Source organism: Nannobrachium achirus, assembly GCF_963921795.1.
Source record: "Nannobrachium achirus genome assembly, chromosome: 20".
NCBI lineage: Eukaryota > Metazoa > Chordata > Actinopteri > Myctophiformes > Myctophidae > Nannobrachium > Nannobrachium achirus.
This window is the reverse complement of record NC_137827.1, coordinates 36084523-36105938: the sequence shown is the minus strand read 5'-3', so window position 1 is coordinate 36105938 and position 21416 is coordinate 36084523. Positions and strand designations below refer to the sequence as shown.

Here is a 21416-nt window from a genome sequence, read left to right as displayed (position 1 = left end):
GAACCAAAGAGATTATAATGCACTAATGTTATGTGGCACGAAAGCCTGGTTTACAACTCAGTGGTAGTCTCACAAACAGTCCACATATCAATACAAACAATAATACCAATCAGTCATCATAAATCGCTTGTTATTCATTTATTTATCATCTTTTCTTTTCACACTGCTATGTCTTTGGCAACAAAGTACACACCCCCTCCTTTCCAATTCAATAGTTTCAGTTTTGACTTCAACATGAAATCACATTTATTATAACATGAGCTGATCCTCCAGTCAGACGACCTCAGATGATCATTAATACTAAGTACACCAGGCATCAATCTGGGTATAGAAATACTTTTTAAAACTAAATCGATCAAAAGCCTATTTTTACAGACTGCTCAAAATCCTTAGAATAATCCAGCAATGAAATCGTTGGACCAAAACAACCTACACTTATTCTCATACATTAGTGTACTGCAAAAGAACTAAAGACTTATGAAGATGGTAAAATAAAACATAAAAATCATACCATATAAACAAAATACAGCATAGTACTAGAGGAAAATAAACAAGGCAAAAAAAGAAAATCTGTTTCAGTGAGTATGTTAGTATTCCCAAGAAATATTGGTTTTAGGCACACTTCATTTCAGAGACGAACGTAAGAGTTTGATTGTGAGTGGCTATAAAGACATCTACTGGTAAAAAATATATATCTTAACAGTGTACTAGACCTGGGTAAATCGTGCAATTTGTGCTTGATGAACAAGTGCCAAGTAGGCTGACATTGCGCATTGCTGACAATGTCTCTCTCAAATTTCATCCATCAAGGCAAAAATGTATTTAAACGGAGTCTAATACAGTGGTAATAATTTGTGCCCAGGTCTGCTGTACAGCACATTCATTTATGTGTCTGAGTGTTAGATCATGCTTGGTGCTGCGCTGTACAGGGTGACATCTCCCACCACTCGTACCAGCGTGACTTCCTCCAGTCCACCGACTCTGTGCTCGTACTCCAGCAGGTGGGTGCCGTCAACGGCTACTTTAAAGCCGTCCTCCTCCACCAGGATCTTCAGCTGCAGGGATATGAACCACAGATTATTTTGAAGAATGGAGACTAAAGAAGTATAAGGACAAGGCAAACACCACCACTACTGATTTAGAGTTGACAACTCAACTAAAAATTAAAATTAAAACAAATTAAAGATTTAAGATGACACTCTTTGCAATGACAGCTATGGGGGTAATAGGCTCCACCCTCATGTGGGGTAAGAGAAGCCCCTGGAGGTTTTTTATCCCATGGGGGGCTTTTTGCCCAATAGAGGTGGGGCTATTACTCCATAGAAGGGGGGGGGGGGGCTATTACCCCATAGAGGGGGTCTATTGCCCCATAGAGTGGGGGGGGGGGGGGTATTACCCCATAGAGGGGGGTCTATTGCTCCATAGAGGGGGGGCCTATAGGCCCTTTTTTACATAAACATTTAGAGTAGCTAATTCTTTTGACCCCTTTCCCCCTCCAATTTAGCATTTATGCCAATTAATAGCTGCCAGTGCTGTTGCTGTTGTAGCGCCTCCGTCCGACTCCTCCCGTTCAACATTCCCATCATACTGACAGATGCCGCCCCAGCCTGTAGGAGTGCTTGGAGTGAAAAAGATTGCCCTCCCCACTTCTCTCCCCCAAACACGAGATGCTGTCACGCGGCAAGCCAGATTCACCGCTGTAGATTCAAACCCCCGGCCTAGACTATGTGGTGTTGGGCAAATACATTTACCCCTGCGTCACCCAAGCTGCTAACTCATCATTTATTTTAAAGAGTTAACTTCTGTGCATGTGCTTCAACACACTACCTCAAAACGACATCCATGAGAAAACGGGAATGGTCCTTCCCTCTCCTCTGGTCCCCAGCAGTCACCCAGGTGTGAGTTTCTGACAACTTGTTGCTCATGAAACCGAGGATTTAAGTGAAAGACAACATCTTGACCTTTGATGAAGTCAACATGAAACCTGCAAGTGAAAGGTCCGTGGAGGTTAGTGCTGAAATCTAAATGTTCCCACTGGCTCAGAGATTACAGAAAACAACAGAATATGTTACCATAATTATGCAGACGACATTGGTCCAATATAAGCACAGTCTGAGTAATAAATGCATTTAACAAAATATTTGGTGCCAGGAGTTTTTATTATTGAACTGATACTTGTTCAGCCACTTTAACACAATTAGAAGAAGAATTAAAGAATGTATGTCTCAACAAGATATAGAAAAACGTGTCCATGCATTCATTTACTGTAGACTTGAATACTGTAACGGTATCTTTAAAAGTATCCTTAAATAATCGATCAGATAACTGCAGTTGAATCAGAACATTGCTTCTCAGGTGCTTACTAATACCAAGAAAGTGGATTCACTCCAGTTCTTAACACTGGCTCCGTCTGTAAAATAATCTATTTCAAAACACTACTGTTGGGCCCAAACGGCAAGGGTAGTGGATCGAGCGCCTAGGCTGCTGATGCAGCCTGACAGCGCATCGTCCTTTTTCTGCGTGTCACACCTTGTGTCTCTCTCCCCCCCATTTCCTGTCAGTCTACTGTAATCTATCAATAAAGGTAAAAAGCCCCCCCCCAAAAGATTGAGAATTATATCTCTCATCTTGTGCTATATATCATGACCTCGTCATAGATATCATAGACCTCTCAGGTCATCTGGGACGAGACTGTTTTCTGTCCCCAGAATCAGAACTAAGCAACATTCCGTTTTTATGCACCCAATATTTGGATCAAACTCCCCCAAAAAGTTGTTTGGCACTGCTTATTATTGAGATGTATTGTACTGTAATTTAACCTTATTCTAATTGTTTTTACTTGTATTATATTAAAATGTCCTTTAATACTGTTTGCTTGGTTGTCTTGACGCTTCATGTTTTTAGTAATGCACTTTGAATTGCCTTGTGTCGAAATGTGCTATACAAATAAATCATTTTGGAAATGCCTTGCCAAAATGAATATCCTTTAGAAAATCAACATGTTTTTTAGTTGAAACAGGTTCTTGCAGCACTAAGTTTTAGTGCCTTGGTGTCTACAATTAAGTGAAAACCTGAAAACAAAAAACACGAAAAAATAAATGGAGAAGCGCTCCTTGAGTATTAATGGGATTAACGAAAATGTTTGTTATTCATGTTTATTAATGTTAATTTTAGACAGGGTTTTCAAATTAAATTAAGTGGTGGGAATCGGGCAATCACTTTTCAGCAATTAGGATGGATGTAGTGTCTTGATAAGTCTGAAGCAAATAAGCCGCGATAAGCTATTACTAACATATTTATAGCACCTACAGGATGAACACTATATACAGTACCTGTCTGCTCCAGGAATGGGCTCTCCAACTATTGTAATCAGAAGTCGAGGCATGATTCCAGCATGGAGGGGTAGATCATATGGCATCATCTGTAATAACATTTACATTTTAGATTAGAAGAAAACATTTACTGTGGTTGTATAATTGGAAATAATGTTCATTTTATGTATGTTTTTCTGACTGATAAAGCAAATGACTAAGTATTCAAGAAATCGTGTTTACCATGTTCATATAATAATCCCTGTGTAGGTAGGAGGTTAGAAGTTCACATTCAAACATTTACAGACATAATTAATTGCCTGCCCTACAGTACCAGACAGTTGCATCTTGCATGTGTCATATACTCAAGTATAAAAAAGGGAAAACTTTAGTTTACTTCAACACTATTAAAATGTCGAACCTCGCCCACATTCCGGCATCCAACTCTCCACTGAGTCATCTTCTTAGTATAGGCCTAGGTCTCAAAGCCCTCTACAAGTCACAGTATTAGTGAGAGGGCTGGGCAATTCACTGAAAATATCTTATATGGTATCAACAAATCGAAAATTCGACAAGATTACTTACAACACTTAACCCTGCGTTAATACTTTGTTGTACTTTGTCAAATGTCTCATCATGATTGTTGTGAGCTTGCAAATCTGCTATTTTCACTATGTTTTTTGGAGCGGTGAAAGCGCTCCCAATAGACAGGTATGTCCGTGGGTATGTGGGTGGGTGGGTGGGTGGGTGGCTGGCTGGGTGGCCGTGTCCGTAGCCTGGCAATACCTTGAGTGGCCACACACAACACACTAGTTAAAGGAGGGGCGCTGTTTTGTGCAGGCCAGGCACACTCACCACTCACTCACAGGCACAGTTTACTCACTCACTCACTCACTCACATAGGGTACAGCTGCTCAAATTCACCGCTCCACTTCGAACCGAGGTTTGATTTTTTTTTTTTTATATATAATCGTCTTATTGATTTGAAGGGTAACAGGAACAGTGGGCACTAAGGAAGAGTGGGCACCTCAAAAAATAGTCTGACTCTAAACCCATTTAGGACTGAGGCCGATTCTAAATCTGACCAAAGTTTTCTGAAAAACTGACAGTGACAAATGACAAGTAAAGAAAAAAAATCTAAATACAACTATATATTATACAATCTGTTCAATGCAAAACACAGTGATGGAAATCTAATTACTTATGACAGTAGAGAGCGTTTTAAGGTAATACTATATATAAAAGTCAGAAACTATGGGGTCTATACAAAATTTTATTTTTATTAGATTTGTGCAAATATTATTACAAAAATAAAAAAGTGTGCATGAATTCAGTTACACTAAAGAATGTGTAGTTAAATCAAACCACAAGCTGATTCTGGAAGGGGAAGTCCTTGTCCGACTGAATATCTGAGGTCATTGCTTTCAAAAATATGGTGGATTATATCTGGGCTGGAAAAAAAAGAATACAATTTTGATAACTAAATATTCCAGTTGTTGTTGCTTGAATATTGCTTTGCACACCCAAAGCCCAAGACCACAAGACACCAAAGCCCCAAAGGATCCTATTACGTTTCCACCGTACAGTCACCATCCTGCCACAATCCAAAGGGAATGGGAAATCATCTTTTTCTGTCTTCAAGCTTTGAAATTCATCAGCCAAATTCAGACAGTTACCAGGCAGTTACAAATAATGTATGCACATTTTTGTACAGAAAATGCCTGGTGCTGTATAGACAACCTTAGTAGCCATTTTCCTGGTGGCTAGAATTAATTTCCCATCCTGCATTCCAAAAGGACCCCCACACCAAGTATGTACTGTTTGGCACACCGCACCATATATACCAAGAAATGGAAAAAGCAAAAGTAAATAGATATATATATATTAATACTCACCAGCATGCCTCCTGGAGCAGGTGGCCCACCAAATGGGTTCATTGGCCCAGGAGTGAAGGGGCCAGGAGCCGGTGGGAACCCTCCATTTCCAGGTGGACCCCATGAACCAGTGGGCATTGGAGGAAAGGCTCCACCAGGGAATCCAGGGAATGCTCCTGGGCCAGCTGCAGGGGGGAAGGCACCCGGTCCCCCTGGTCCATACATCCCATTGCCTCCTCCAAACTCACTTCCTGGGAAAGGCATATTAGGGTAAGGCCCAGGTGGTGCCCCGGGGCCAGAATGAAAGGCTCCAGGTGGGTACGGTACAGGGCCTCCAGGCAGCTGTCCCGGAGCTCCTTCAGGAGGGTGTTGCCCAGGGAACTGACCGGGAGCTCCAGGGCCAGAGGGATACTGCCCTGGAGCCCCTGGTCCAGATGGATATTGTCCGGGTATCCCAGGACCCGTTGGGAACCCACCGGGTGGGAACCCACCGGGTGCTGAAGGGGCTCCGGGGTATTGCGCTGGAGGGGCTCCGGGGTATTGCCCTGGCGCTCCAGGACCTGATGGGAATGGTCCCGGACCTCCAGGGAACTGTCCTGGTGCCCCTGGGCCGGATGGTCCTCCGGGAAACTCACCAGGAACAGAGGGCTGGGTTGGGGCACCAGGGGCTGACCCTGGCCATCCTGGATTGGTAGGAGGAGGGGGGTTACTGGCAGGATCAGATGGGTTAGTGTGGCGTGTTTTGTTTGCCTGGCTTGGGGTGTCCTCTCCCAGGGCATCTGCCAGCTGCACAGAGAAGGAGAAGGGAGGTGATTTGTTTTGATCTCTCCATATTCTTCTTCTAGTTACTTAACTATTAGATATAAATAAATCACCTATATTCCTATAAATATACAGTATCAACTGTGGATAATAGAACAATCATTTCAACTCACCGAGAAATCCATGATCTAAGACAACAGAAAACACAACAAACACAACAACTGTCATTAGTATTTATTAGACAATTAATAACCAGCGAACAACCCTGAAGGTGTGTCACACAGGCTGCATGAGTAATGCGGTTTCAAATATTTCCTAAAATAAGATGCCAAAAACAACAGCAGTTTTGTTAACATTTAGAGATGGCCTGCCTAAAAACACATATAGAGCCTATTATATACTAATATATGATACACTGACGATAAGACTTATATATTGACACAAATATAAACACTTATCTAACTGGTGTTATACATACTTGCTAACTAGCAAGCTAGCTGGTTAACGTTAACGTTAGATGATTAGCTCACTTCATTATTTTAGCTACATGGCTGCTCAAAAGTACATTAAGTTGAATGTTAATATTACCCCTCCACAAAACGAACTCCTTTCAAACGATAGCTGGCGACACTGCTATTTTTTCCCCGTTATGAGTGACTGACTGACTGACAGGTAACTAATGGTAGCCAGATACTTTAGCTGTAGCATACAAATAGAGGCTATGCCCACAGATGTAGCATAGGGTATATTTTGCCTGCAGTGTTTTACTGTCCTGTCATTTTACTGTTCGATTCAAGACTCAGAATCTGAATTATTTTCTGTCAGGTGTTTGCACATATTATGAGGAACTATTAAATGCACAGTATAGAAAGTTCTCAATTGATAAAAGAGTCTAATGAGCAATATGGGAACATAAATCAATACATATTTATATTAATTAATTCGCTATTACACAAACAATATAATAATTATGCAATAATAATACAAATTGTCTGTCAGTTGGTCTTGGAACCTTTCGGGGCCCTTTGTAGGTTTAAAATAAATACAACAACTTTAGCTACATAGCCACTAGGCCAGGGGTCTTCAACAGGGGGTCCGCGACCCCTAGGGGGTCCGCGGAGGTACTGCAGGGGGTCCGCGAAATTATTGCTTTAAAAAAAAAAAAAAAAAATCAAAAAATGTTTTTTTTTGCCTTTTTCCACATTTATGTTAAAAAATAAATCATGATTCTATCCATTTTGAATAGCTTGAATACATGATTACTATGCAATTGACAGAATAGACAGATTGTTGATATTATTGACATTTGTTCTCAGTTAATAAGTAGTATGTTTAGAAATGGTAGTGGTACGGCCCACCCTGCTCGCTGTAACTTGTACTTGTTTAAAATAAAAAAATATGTCGTAGCCCCGACCCCCCCACCCCACGAGGTGGTAGGGGGTCCCTGCTCCATCTCCCCATCAGTTTGGGGGTCCCCGGCCTGAAAACGTTGAAGACCCCTGCACTAGGCTACAGGCCGGGGTAATCCCATTCCCAGGTGCTATGTTCCCTGGGTTCTATCCACACATCACTTACCTTAGCCTTAGTTAAGTTTATGTTTAAGGTTAGAGTTAGATTTAGGGTTATTTAAAAGCATGAGTAGCCTATAAACATATACAGGACCAATGGAAATAAAGGTTATGGGTTCTCCTTTTAGCATCCTTTTGTATAAATCTGTAACACTGTACTTTTTTTTTGCAAACTGTTAATACAGTTTTGAATCAATCAATCAATCAATCAATCAATCAATCAATCAATCAATCCAGTTACACGGGTTGTAGTTGGGTTGCATTTATTATATATTAGAATACATGGGCCATATATATTATACGCATGTTGAAATGCAGTTTGCTACGATATTAAACTCTATTCAATATATACACTACACTGTAAAACGCATGCGAGGTGGTGTCTTACTAATTTTTTAAAAGGCAAAAGGTATCCTATGGGCTCGTAAACACTCGAGCAGAGCACACACCCCTGACGTATCTTTTCCAAAGGGTGGGGGGCGATCCAGAGCCAGTGCCATAGAGTTATAATATTAAGGCCAGTGCACCCATAGAGCTATAATAATAAGAGTGCACCCTGTAGACAATATGCCTTCCGGTGTGTTCCAAGATTTCTAGCGGAAGTCTGCGTTTAACGGACGTTACGTCATGCGGTGCGGGTCTGTTTACATTCACCAGCGAAAAAACTAAAATAGATTATAGCTCTTAACTCACTCTTAATAGGTGTAACATTGCTTGAATCAATGTTTTTGTTTATTGCGAGCGCATCCGACGGAGCAGGAGACGTAGACCACAGTTAATTTCGTGCAGGGAATACGTTTGCAGGAACACGCATCGTGAAAAAAATACAGCTTCCGGTGAAATTCCTACGGCGGAAGTTGAACGCTTTCTGCCTTCTATTGTCACCAGGCTTTTCTCTTCGGAGATGAGTAAGCCTGGCAACGCGAGGCTAGAGCCAGTGTAGGTCTCTGGAGACTGGACCAAGGTTCATTGGGGCTAATCAAACAGAGAGGGCGCTGTTCTTCCCTTTTCTTTGACGAAAGAAATAAGTAGTAGTAGTAGTAGTCAATGAATTAAGTTTTTTATGTTTCAAATCAATTAGTGGTGTAAAGTAACTCATTTACTCCAGTACTTTACTGTACAAAGTCCAAGTGTGAGTACTTTTACTTCTACTCCACTAAATATCTCTGAGGAAAATATTTTACTTATTTATCCAAAAACTTTAGCTACTTGTTACTTTTGATTATTATTACAAAACATACATTAATCAATTCATTTTTTTTGTAGATCTGCTATTTCCAAATTATTTAAAACGTGTGAAATGGGACCGTGTACGTGTACTTTCTACTTTTGGTACTTTTAACGAATTTGTAAATTCTCGCGTCGGATTGGTCAAAGCAGTCACAAGATGTGTTAGGGAAGTACGTACACACACACACACACACACACACACACACACACACACACAGAAAGCCTCCTCCCTACCACCCACAACAGCAGCTGCAGATCCAAGGAATCGTCCATTTAACTCTTCAAAATGGTAAGTTGCCTGAGTTACAGGCGAGAGAATGAAAATATAGCTTTTGTTAAAGAAATCCTCTGTTCTGATCAATCATTTTCAACGTACAAGAATTGTTATGGTATAATTTGTGCGCGTTAGCCGAGACAGCCTCCCTAGCCTCAGTCATTCCACCCTGTATTCATTGTGATCTGCTGCAACACGTCTTGGTATGGCGAGTTTGCTAATAAGCTAGCTTGCTTTATCAAGATAATAATCTCAAGGGTTTTTGTCTGAGCGTGTTCGTGACAGTTTGGCAGGCTTCAGTGCTGATCAGAGCTATCGAGATGTTTCTGTGTGCCTTCGTGTGAGAATGCATCCCAGTCAGCTAAAAAAAATAAGCTAAAGTTTAGTTAGCAATAGCATAGTTTATTTCCTGGCTGAAATAGATAGCTGTCTTGTCTGTCATTGAGTGGAGGAATTCAGGTAGCCAGTGGCCACCTCAGGTCGTTCGATCTCTAATGCAGTCTTTATTTTAATCTGTGGAGATCTGTCTCTTGAGCTCGAAGAAATTATTGACTACCCCCAGATATCTGTTAACAGTAAAGGTGTACTTAAAGGTGTAATTATTTGATCGAGTACTTTAAGCAGTGAATGAATGCAGGACACCTACCATCCCTCCCTCCAACCCAGATATTCTTATGCTGCTTGAGGCTTTGTGGTGGAATTTTGTTGACGAGGCAAAGAAATAATACAGGAAGCTGGGACAGGATTCTATCCCTGCGCGTTAGTTTAATGATCCAATCTATAGCCAGTAAATCAGTGTCAGAAGATGTCATATGGGGATAATGTAAACAACACCTAAATCTTCAGTGTGTGACTCTAAAGTTGTTCTTCAACTCTGTAAACATAAACAACTGTAATTGTCAACTGAAACATTGTTAATCATTACCATTCCTCATACAGCTGCAGCCTTACTTATGTCCTAATCATTTATTGAACACACACGACTGTCTAATAGTTCACTACGTCAAATTTATTATACCACATTACTCTCTCTCTAGAGAGAACTGATTTGTCACATTAAATGTTTGAAAATATGTTCTATTCGATGACGGTGAGAGACGTGGTTGTGTGACAGTGTGTAAATTCAACTGAACTCCTGTGCTCGTCTTCTTTCTATAAAGAGTGAATCGCTGGTGGTGTGTGATGTGGATGCAGATCTGGTCAAAAAGCTGCAGGAGTTCCGTTTTCGGAAGCAAACCAACAATGCTGCCATCATCAGTAAGTATTGTCATATACGTTTTGCCGTTCAAACCAAGCATGATTATATCTAACTAGAAGCTGGGCCGCCCTTCGGGCGGCCCAGCGTCTAGTCGGCGACCTGGCCAACTCGGAACAATGTAAATAGGGAATGAATGCCCCGCCCTTTAATGCAAACCCCATTATACCTGTTTTCATAGGACCTGTTTTGACCATCTGTCTGCCTGTGTCCATTTATGCCCATATATGGAGATATCTGTATCTGTCTGTCTGTCGGCGTCCATTTTATGTCCATATAGAGATCACTGCAGTTATAGTTCTGGGTCCATTATATGCCCATATATGGAGATATCTGTCTATCTGCGTCCATTTTATGCCCATATATGGAGATCTCTGTATCTGTCTGTCTGTGTCCCTTTTATGCCCGTATATGGAGAACTTTGTGATTCTGTGTCCATTGTATGCCCATATATGCCATATATGGAGATATCTGTTTATCTGCGTCCATTTTATGCCCATATATGAGATCTCTGTCGCTTTTTCAAACAGATGGTCAAAACGGGTCCTATGACAATAGGTATAATGGGGTTTGCATTAAAGGGGGAACCGGCACTGTGTCTGCAACACAGTCGGAGGCACAGACAGATACAGAGATCTCCATAATGGGAATAAAGGGACACAGACAAACAGATGGAGGAGGAGACAAACTTAATGCAAACCCCATTATACCTGTTGTCATAGGACCCGTTTTGACCATCTGTTTGCCTGTGTCCATTTATGCCATATATGGAGATATCTGTATCTGTCTGTCTGCGTCCACTTTATGCCCATATATGGAGATCTTTGACCATCTGTTTGCCTGTGTCCATTTATGCCCATTTATGGAGATATCTGTATCTGTCTTTCTGCATCCATTTTATGCCCATATATGGAGATCTATGCAGACACAGTGTCAGTTCCGGAAAATCCTGATGTCAGACATCAGAATCCGAACCTTTCGTGCTGGTTACAGAAAATCGTGTATCAGGTCGGGTCGAGGCCGAGCACTGCACTACCTGCTGCGGTGGGGAACGCGCGTGCCAAATTTGAAATAGGGAATGAATGCCCCACCCTTTAATGCAAACCCCATGAATGCCCCACCCTTTAATGCAAACCCCAATATACCTGTTGTCATAGGACCCGTTTTGACCATCTGTTTGTCTTTGTCCACTTATGCCCATATATGAAGATCTCTGGACACACAGTACCGGTTGTGGAAAACTCTGATGTCAGACATCAGCTCCGCATACGGGCATTCATTTTATCCCATATATGGAGAACGCGCGTGCCGGTGGGACGAACGGTTCTCGAGATACGCGGATTACATACATACACACTCACAGAGATTTTTTGTTGACTCATGTGGCGTACGTGATGTCAGAGCCTTTTATGAGGTGATGTCACAAATCTCACAATGAGTCAGCGCTTGCACCGATTTCAGTTCTCAGTCTTATGCCCATATACGGAGATATCTGTCGGGTCGAGGCAAGATGCCCATATATGGAGTTCTCAGTATACGGAGATATCTGTCGGGTCTAGGGTCTGTGTCCCTTTTATGCCTATATACGGAGATATCTGTCTATGTATGCCCATATACTGTATGGAGATCTCTGTATCTGCCCATATGCCCATATATGGAGTTCTCAGTCTTATGCCCATATACGGAGATATCTGTCGGGTCGAGGCAAGGCCCGGCACTGCAGTGATGTCACAATGAGTCAGCGCTTGCGCCCGGCACTGCAGTGATGTCACAATGACCGATTTTGCGCCGATTTCCTCCGGAACAGCCTGATGTCAACAATCAGCCCCGCATAAGGAGATTCCGAACGTTTCGCGCCGGTTAGGGAAAACCGCGCGTCGGGACGGGTCGAGGCCCGGCACTGCACTCCGTGCCGCGGCGGGGAGCGCGCGTGCCGAATCTGAAGCCGGTGGGACGAACGGTTCTCGACTCTCGAGATACACGGATTACAAACACACACGCAGAGACTTCTCGCATTTATAGATAGATTATGTTAGCACTAACAGCATCACACTGATGAACGATACTCTGTTACAGTAGTCCAGAGACACATGCAATAGGTTGGATATTTGGATAATCTCACTCTTATTAATTTTAAGGAGGATGTATGCTACCTTAGATAACGGCTATTTATAATAATTGCGACCGTCAGGGAGCAGTTTACTATGAAAACCTCCACCGGCCGTCCGTCCGTCCGTCCGTCCGTCCGTCACACCTTTGTGACCATCAACAAACGTCACACCTTTGTTGATGTTTAAATCGAAGAGTCTTGGTCAAATACTTCTGTTGGTTTCTGCACTGATCATTTATACAATTCAGCTGTGTTTGCTCGTGTCATCATGATGAGGTCATAAATCAGCCATGCCCAAATATCGATTTTACGGGTTTACATGCTTACTCAGTTATTCGTTATGTGAAAGTCCTATGACGTCTATGATATCTGACATCATCATACATACATTCCCTTTTATGCCCATAAATGGAGATCCCCTCTGTAGAACCAGCCACTGACATCACTGTAATGTCAGGGGAACCAAATCCCTTTTATGCCCATATATGGAGATCCCTGTGATGCCAGGGGAACCAAATCCCTTTTATGCCCATATATGGAGATATGGAGATCCCCGTGTTGCCAGGGTAACCAAATCCATTTTATGCCCATATATGGAGATCCCTGTGATGCCAGGGGAACCAAATCCCTTTTACGCCCATATATGGAGATCCCTTATGTCATCAATATTAAGCCCATATCTGTGAATATCTTTGGGTACCAGATGTCTCCATATATGGTTAAATGGTCCGATATACATCACTGGCCAGAAGACCAAGAAATGGTGCAACCTCGCCCTTTGCTTTTCTCCCTATAGGCATCTTACTGGTAGGTAGTTTAATGAGGAATGCAGTATGGTGGTAGGTAGGTAGTTATGGCCTTTGATGTAAGATTTTCACTTTCTAGGATAACTATATTTGCTATTCCCAGATGATGCCCTTTTAGGGTACCCCTCATGCCCATATAATATGGAGATCCCCAGGCTTTACTAATTAACATAAGTTTTATGCCCATATATGGAGATCATTGTCCCAATGTCATCAGATATATGGGCATAAATGGACACAGGCAAACTAGATGGGCTGTATGGATATCCAGATGTGTGATGTAAGTGTTTTATTCCAAATGTGGCACCCCACAGACATATTTCCAGAAACAAAATCCCTTTCATGCCCATATATGGAGATTTCTGATGTCATCAATCCCAGGCCCTGTAAAAAACATGGTTGCTATGGTATGAGCAACTTATGTCTCCATATATGGAGATTCAACTTCAATGAGTAACCATGGCAAACTGTCAACTGCCCGTATGTCTTGATAATTGGTAAAACAAACTTTTGGCCTATTTGTGGAGATAAGCGACCAACGGTCGCTTATCTCCCGATTAGGGAGTCTTACTGGTGAATGAGACCGATTGCATTCTGATGGATTGTCAATGTCTGTCAATGTTTGTATCATTCATACATTCATCTTATTTGTTGAGCATTGTAACTAACAGAGGCAGATGCAACACTTTCCATGGGCCTACGCTAAATCTGGATGTGATGTTTGTGGCTGGTCCTTTTACATGTATATCTATGGTTGATGCATATCTTGTATAGCGTTGGCGCATTTAGTAGAAATAGTACACTTAAGAGACTTTGTTGCACCAAAAAAAGGACATTTAGCTTGTAACAGGCCAGAGCAACAAAAGCATAAATGCAGTCTTGTTAAAGTAAAGAAGAAAATAAGTAGTAGGCTATACAAGTTAAGACACATGAAATAAGCATGGTACAGTACACATTATTGTCTCACATGGTCAGTCTTATGTCATCAAAACCAGCGACAAAGGGTCTGAATCACAAGTAGTCAGCATGTCTGGATTTAACCTGAGAAGACAGACATATTTCTGTTTTTGTCTTAGGGAAAGGCAGCTAACCAGTTTTCAATAGTTCAATAGTTAGTTGTCTATCACATTTTTGGACACTGCTCCTACAGATTTTGCCCTAAAATCACGCAAAGCGGTACACAGTATGTCTAGAGTCATGTCATCAACATGGATCTGTCCCATTTAGCGCCACCATCAGGCCAAAATGACATGACGGTCGCTTATCTCCCGATTAGTTTACTGTGAGATTAACATTTCTGTTGCTCAAAACATTTGGGAACATACTTACCTCAGACGATTAGAGAGGATTGTTTCACATATTTATAGTCTATCTGTATTCTTTCGGTTGAGACAGAGGGAGGGATACAGAAAATCATAGGCTAGCATTTCTGGAGTGATGGGAACAGCAAGTTTAGAGAAGTGAATTTGTGACCGGACATTAACTCACTTAGCGCCGAGCGACTTTCGGGGCGACTAACTAATGATGGCGTTTAGTGCCGAGCGACTCGGAGCGACTTTTATATAAAAGCATTGTTTAAGCTTTTAATTTGGGTTGATAGACGGAGCGGAACGGTTAGCTTACCTTCGACTAGCATACAGATGAAAACCGTGAAAAAAAAGGATACGATTATGACGTCACCTTTAAGCCATAGCTTCCTGTTTACGTAGGCCTCTGTTAGCCGCTAGGCTCAATGCAAACCATCCGACCCTCACGTAGCTTCACTAGGTCGGATTTTGATTCGGAAACTTTCTGTGTGGCATCTATATACGTTCCGATGCCCATACCAATGGTTGTTTGAGACGATCAAGCACGAATTGAGCAGTATTGAGCTCAAATGGCGGCCCGCGGCCTGTCCATTGAATGTCAATGGAGAGCATGTCATTGTACCATCCTGTTATGTCATGAACCTTGTTTTTTATTCTGACTTAACATGGGACCATGGAAAGTCTATGAGCTATGGCTCACTCTAGTGGTCATCTTGTGGCATCTGCAGGCACGTGTACCTGTTTATGTAATGTGATTTTGGGGATTCAATATAGCTATTTCCTGGCGTTATAAGCGCAGATTCATATTGAAATCTGGCTCGCTCGGCGCTAAGTGAGTTAAGCAGTTATGGTCCCTCATTCGGGTGAGGGGAATAACATTGTATAAACCCTTCCCTTAATGTGCCTTTTTTGAAGGGCACATAACTCCTGTTCTATTCAAATAGAGCTGCTCAGGGGCCAACCATTGAAGACACAGGCTGCTTTGGGCTGCTCCCAAGTCTGAGTGGAGCAGGAAGTTGCAAGAAAAGACCAAGTGCAATAAGTCAAATTAACAGTGTTTAAATATATGTAGTGCTATATCCCGTTAATAACTTGATATTATGGGATACCTTTACCAAATATAGGTTTATAGTATGCTTGTACTAAGAGAGAAATGACCAGGCATGATGGTATAGCTGTCAGCTTACACCTTAGCATGGCCTCAGTTTCATTAGTCAAACCCCACTCCTGTATAGGTAGCATTGATGGTAAATTGGATTAGGAGTGTGTGTAGTCAAAGCACTTCTATGGTGTAGTTGACACAAAAGCTGACTTAAAGGCATAGGCCTCTTTTTTTTATGAACAAATATACTTGAAAATTAGAACACTATTTGTTGAACATTAGTTGATCCTTAGTGAAATAGAATTAAAGACATTGAATCAAAGCTCAGAAAGTTTCAGGTTATAATGCCAACATTTGATTTCCCTTTTTCCTTCACAGTGAAAATTGATGAAGACAAACAGCTTGTGGTTCTTGATGAAGAACATGAGGCAAGTTATATACCGCTCTTACATGTTATCAAAATGTTTTAGTTATTTAAAGTTATTAAAAGTATTCAGTATCACAGTGAGGCTTCATCATCAACATACATTTCAGAATGCTTACTCTGCAGTTTGAGATTGAGACACTAGTGGTTAAACTTTAAAAAGTTTCTCAACTAGACACTGTTAAGATGGGTTAATATTTAAGTTAATAATAGTCCTGTTTAACTTAAATGGCTAAAAGAATATCTAAAAAAGGAGACTTGATAAATACTGAATCACATACTAAATTGCCACTAACTGTTGATGAAATATAAATCTTTTATTTTGTTTTGTTTTTTAGGACATTTCTCCTGATGATCTAAAGGATGAATTGCCTGAAAGGCAGCCAAGATATCCTTTGAGTTCAAGTTGGATACAAAAAACAAAACAAAACACTTAGATGGATGGCTTGGTTCTCAAGGCCATTGCACCACTATGTCAATCTGTGGCACTTTCGATTTGCTGCCTCTGCAATACAAAGAGCACTGATATACTCAGCAACATATTGATCAGTCAATACTCGGAGTCGTAGAAATAAAGACATGCTGATGAGGTTGAAAAAATATTGTTACTTCAACACCACATTAATCTCTCAAGACAGACTCTGATAGCTATCAAATGAAGAGGAACAAACAGAGAGGGCGTTTCCTTTTATTTGACGATGGTTAGCCAGACTGACACCACATTAACCCTGGTTGCCCTATTTTGGGCAAATCCTCAAAGATGTTTCAATGATTTTCCAGAAATATATCTACAAGCTCACATGTTTATTGGTCTTGCAGATATTTTTGGCTATTTTTAATTTTTTGCCCATTGTCGTGACAAAGTATAGTGTTAAAGTGGTTAAGTATAATATACTGCAATATAATATGCATGCAAACCTGAAGGTAAATATTCTTAGCCAACCTGTGCGAGTGCTGCCTTAATATTAGGTTTACAATGGTATATTACTACTAAATATGAAATGAGAGATTTTTTCTTAACTTCAGACACATTTGTCGTGTACAGTTATAAATACGATCATGACGACGGACGTGTTTCTTATCCACTCTGCTTCATCTTCTCAAGCCCAGTGGGTAAGTTCTAGAACGAAATCTTAACTCTTACCGAATTTTTAAACTTGCTGATTGGTTGGTGTGTGTGTGTATATGTACTGTATGTATGTGTGTACTGTATGTATACTCTATATAGAGAGACTTGTGTGCTTTTTTATTTCATTAGGTTGCAAACCAGTGCAACAGATGATGTATGCTGGAAGCAAAAACAAACTGGTGCAAACCGTTAACATGACCAAGGTTGGTAAACTATCTGCATGCTAGCTTCATTTGTTTTATTATTATAATAATTATCATCGTCATCTCTGCTATGCCGGGAGGCAGAGATATGTGTATTTTGTACAAAGTGCTTCAACAAGCAAATCTTTTAACTTGTTGGTTATTAGGTGTTTGAGATCAGAAACACAGAGGACCTAACAGAGGAGTGGCTTAAGGAGAAGCTTGGCTTCTTCCGTTAAGGGGACAAATCCCAGTGGACTGAGGTGCCAGGATGAAGAGCAAGAATGCACAACTTGTTTTGTCTCTTGGGAGAAAACACCACAGTTTATGGTTCCCTCCCCCGTACCAGCATTGGGTTAAATAGTATTTGTAAGTACTTCTGATTGTTTGGTTTTGTTTCATTAACTTTTTCGCCGCCGTTGACAGTCCTCACCGTCATTGAAAGGGTTAATACCATGGCGCCGTTGACGGTGAGGACTGTGAATCTTACTGTATATACAGTAAAGATATTATTACTTACTTAATGTCGCTCCGGTCCCGCTCGCATCGGTAATGTCGGCGATTTGTTTACAACGCACGTTGGGCGTGCACGCGAAGTGAAGCTCCTCAATGTTAAGTCAATGGAGAGGCCCATAAAGAAACTTCATTTAAACAAAATAGCCATTTTGAGACATTTTGCAGCAGATCTAAATGTAAACAAGGCACAAGGCAGGGCGCAGCCATCTTGCCTCTTCTTGTCCCACACTGTCATGTGACTAGATGACGTAATCGTTGCCGTCAAGTGATAATCCAAAAAAACAAAAACAACCCCCTTCCGGCCCTTCAAAATAATAGCGGCGGCCGACGGAGGAAACGACGTGGCGCCGAGGCACCAAGCAACCTTCAGATTAAGAGGCAGTAGATGTGTTGTTTAAGTGCCAGATGGGTGGGGTTTGCCATTTATGTGTAATACAAGGTCTGCCAGAGAGTTTACTGAGGAAAATACTTGAAAGTCTGTTTTAGTGTTGTTTTCTGTGACTAAAAACTATTCCGGGTGACTGGAAATCTTAGTAAATGGTGGAAATCCCAGCCATCTGGGATGGCAAGACCAGTTAAATCAAATTAAGTATTATTTGCGAATATTGTTTGACCCAGTTCTCCTTTGTACCTACCATGAAATCTCTACTCTTCCATGTGCCAGTTTTTTCATGCGAGTAATTAACACTCCCATGCATATTGAAGTGGAGGAAAAAATACTAGAATTTGTTCACACCTCCCAAAGCATGTGCATTCGAAACAAATGTTAAAGGCATTATAACAGCTTCTTTTGATATTTCCTGGAGTAGTTTACACACAGTATGTCTTTTGGTAACTGTGAACCTATTTCTTTAGCGTAGCTTTGTTTTTTGTTTTGTTGTCTACAAATCACTCTTTTTGAGGGAGCTGTAATTTTAGGAATTTATATTTTATAGTAATAACAGATGGTATTTAGAGTTATGCAAAGATAAATGTGGTAGCAATCATTTTGATGTTCTTGATGATGCACTTCACACTGACATTTGAACAATCATAGCTACAATTCAAAGATTGCGATAGATTTTTGTTTAAAATGTCTCCGTCAGTGGTTCTTATAAAAGGCACAATACTTGGCACAATATGTGAAATAAATATCACTCATTATGACTGCAGGAAACTAAACAAAAATCATGCAAATGTTGACAATTGGCACAGAAAATGCATAATTGATATCTTATGCCCAATGTATGCTTCTGCAAAAAGGGTATCGTGCAACATTTGACAGAAAATTGTCATGTAGACACATTTGAAATGACATTTTTCAAGTGACATGACACATGTTCTCCAAAGCATGAATTAGACTTTATGCTGTCATGGCTCATGCATGTATCTGTCCTATGTTGAATTGACAGTTATGTGATCCTTTCTAAATACAGACAGATGGTCTGCAAACAGCATCCTGTTAGAAATACTATACATTTGTTGGACAAATTGTCCAATAACTGTCACGTCTGCAGTGTGAGTTATGACAAAATAGCAGTGAGGTAAAAAGTATATTTTACCATTGACCTGCATCTTTTTATAGTGCGCACACACATTGTTTCGAATTAACATTCCCGGAGAGTTAATATTGACAAACAAACCTCAGTCTAAATTTGACAATTCTTGACAGTGCTGAAAATACTGCACACATAATTCCAAATTCCTCAAGGCTTATTCTAAACAAATGGGTTACTGTATCTTTTGGGAGATTGTAAGCTAATGTGCATTATAGCTATTACTGTTATTAATGTTTATGAATGTTGTACTAATCCTTATGTAAAGTTACCTTGATTGCATTGTAGTCATCATAGCCTTGAGGTGTGCATCTTTGAGGATGATGACCTTGACATCACTAAATGACACTGCTCACTGTAGGCTTGGTATAAAAAGATTACATTTTTGACTTGCACACTGTACATAAAAATAAGCAGCTGGAACAAAATTCCAAGTGAATGATGTCTATCCATGAGACGGCTACATCAGAAACATAAGTGAGGTATCTGGCTTTTGATGCCTTTAGGCACGAAATGTGCCACATTTACAGTAGTATGTTATATACTACTTATACCTTTCTAAAGCCTTGTCCTAAATAGTTTTTTGTTCTATTTTATGTATGTTAAATTGTGAGGACAAATTAATAACTTTAGGATCTGTAATGTCCAAGAGGACCCCCCCCCCCCCCAATGTATTAGGCTTTCTTAATACATGACATGTACGCACAACACTACTCTTAATGCAAATCACAAATCACGTAACGTAATGCATACACTTTCAATGTATGTATTATTTAACACTATGCCAATCCCAAGACAGATTTAACCCAACAACAAATATTGGGATATATAATGTTTAGATTTGTTTTGCTGTCTACTAATGAAATTGAGGCATTTAACAATGTCACATTATAATTTGTATGTTAATTACACAATGGGAAAGAAAAAAACTTGTGACTTCTACTTGGGTGCTTTTCCTGTTGAAACTGAAGGGTTATGCACTTTGAGCAGGTTTCATCATAAAGAACACGTCTGTTATGGTACATTTTACCAAAAACATTGTCATCAATTTGAACCTGAGACGTTTTCTGAATTTATATACAATATATTCAAAACCGGATTTTGTGGCCAAACTTGATACAGAATTTGTATTTCACCTTACAATTTGCAGTGAACTAGTTTCACTGTGAATACAAAACACAAATTCTGATGTTAATCTGTCTAACATTTGGTGAGCTACTGTAAAACTAGTGTCTATCTTAATGAATTGCATAACCTTGATAAGTTTCCCAGCAAAGATTCAGGCCTTTTCCACCTATTTATGTGCATGTTCTTTCGAAAATAGAGAATGTATCTTAAATTAATTGAATCGGAGTGCAACACTATAGTTACAATTTGCATGCACATTGGTACTTTAAAATAAGTTAATGTTTGGATTTCAGATGCACATCTGTTGTGTAATCTGATTCAAAATGTCTAGAAATGCACTATAACAATATTGCTACTACAAATTTGACAATATATTTTTCTTTCTCATTGACGAATACCAAGTGATGCACTTAAATAAATACATTTTAGTTTTGACCCATACATGGTTACATCCTGTGGATCAGATTCCTTGGGTTTCTTTGCAGATAACTTTCTCTCCTATCTGGCCACATCTGCCTGTTTATCCCTTTCCTTTTTAATAAAACTGTACCTGAAATGTGTAATGTTACCAGCTGCCTCATGGCATCAGTGAAACTTGTGAAATATTTGTATTTTTCCATACTTTATACAATGTCTAAGGATGTCCCAATAAAAAATAAAGTGATGTTTAGCCTTTTGATTGCTGTCATTTCAATTAAAGCGGATATTAACATTTACTTCGTTTAAATAGACATGGCATTTTCACACAAAAACTTTTAGTGCATAGTAGGCCTATGCCATTTTAGATATAAGTTATCGACTGTCTTTTTGCTGCTGCAGCTAAGTACTGTACTTGAGTAGAATTTTTAGGTGCTTTTACTTTACATTGCAGTATTGATACTTTTACTTAAGTAAAACATTGTG

The 21416-nt window shown here is 40.3% G+C and overlaps 2 protein-coding genes across 2 annotated transcripts; one reads left to right on the top strand and one right to left on the bottom strand.

The window, feature by feature from the left end:
- Positions 1-138: 138 nt before the first annotated feature.
- Positions 139-6671, bottom strand: lgals3a (lectin, galactoside binding soluble 3a). Its single transcript, XM_080751411.1, has 6 exons — positions 6536-6671; positions 6121-6135; positions 5207-5971; positions 3333-3421; positions 1828-1984; positions 139-1055 (listed from the first exon to the last, which is right to left on the bottom strand). The coding sequence occupies exons 2-6, from the start codon at positions 6130-6132 to the stop codon at positions 900-902; spliced, it is 1179 nt and encodes a 392-aa protein (XP_080607537.1). The 5' UTR covers positions 6133-6135; positions 6536-6671; the 3' UTR covers positions 139-899.
- A 2275-nt stretch (positions 6672-8946) lies between these two features.
- gmfb (glia maturation factor, beta) lies at positions 8947-21162 on the top strand. The gene is made up of 7 exons (XM_080751416.1): positions 8947-9034; positions 10180-10276; positions 15978-16027; positions 16362-16413; positions 17056-17136; positions 17282-17355; positions 17502-21162. The coding sequence occupies exons 1-7, from the start codon at positions 9032-9034 to the stop codon at positions 17571-17573; spliced, it is 429 nt and encodes a 142-aa protein (XP_080607542.1). The 5' UTR covers positions 8947-9031; the 3' UTR covers positions 17574-21162.
- The last annotated feature ends 254 nt before the right edge of the window (positions 21163-21416 follow it).

Excerpts from the sequence above, each read along its gene's own strand:
- gmfb (XM_080751416.1), top strand. Across the intron at positions 10,277-15,977 it reads CAACAATGCTGCCATCATCA|TGAAAATTGATGAAGACAAA; the intron begins GTAAGTATTGTC and ends TTTCCTTCACAG. Across the intron at positions 16,414-17,055 it reads GCCTGAAAGGCAGCCAAGAT|TTGTCGTGTACAGTTATAAA; the intron begins ATCCTTTGAGTT and ends CTTCAGACACAT.
- lgals3a (XM_080751411.1), bottom strand. Across the intron at positions 3,422-5,206 it reads CTGCTCCAGGAGGCATGCTG|ATGATGCCATATGATCTACC; the intron begins GTGAGTATTAAT and ends ATGTTATTACAG. Across the intron at positions 1,985-3,332 it reads CCCATTCCTGGAGCAGACAG|GTTTCATGTTGACTTCATCA; the intron begins GTACTGTATATA and ends TTTCACTTGCAG.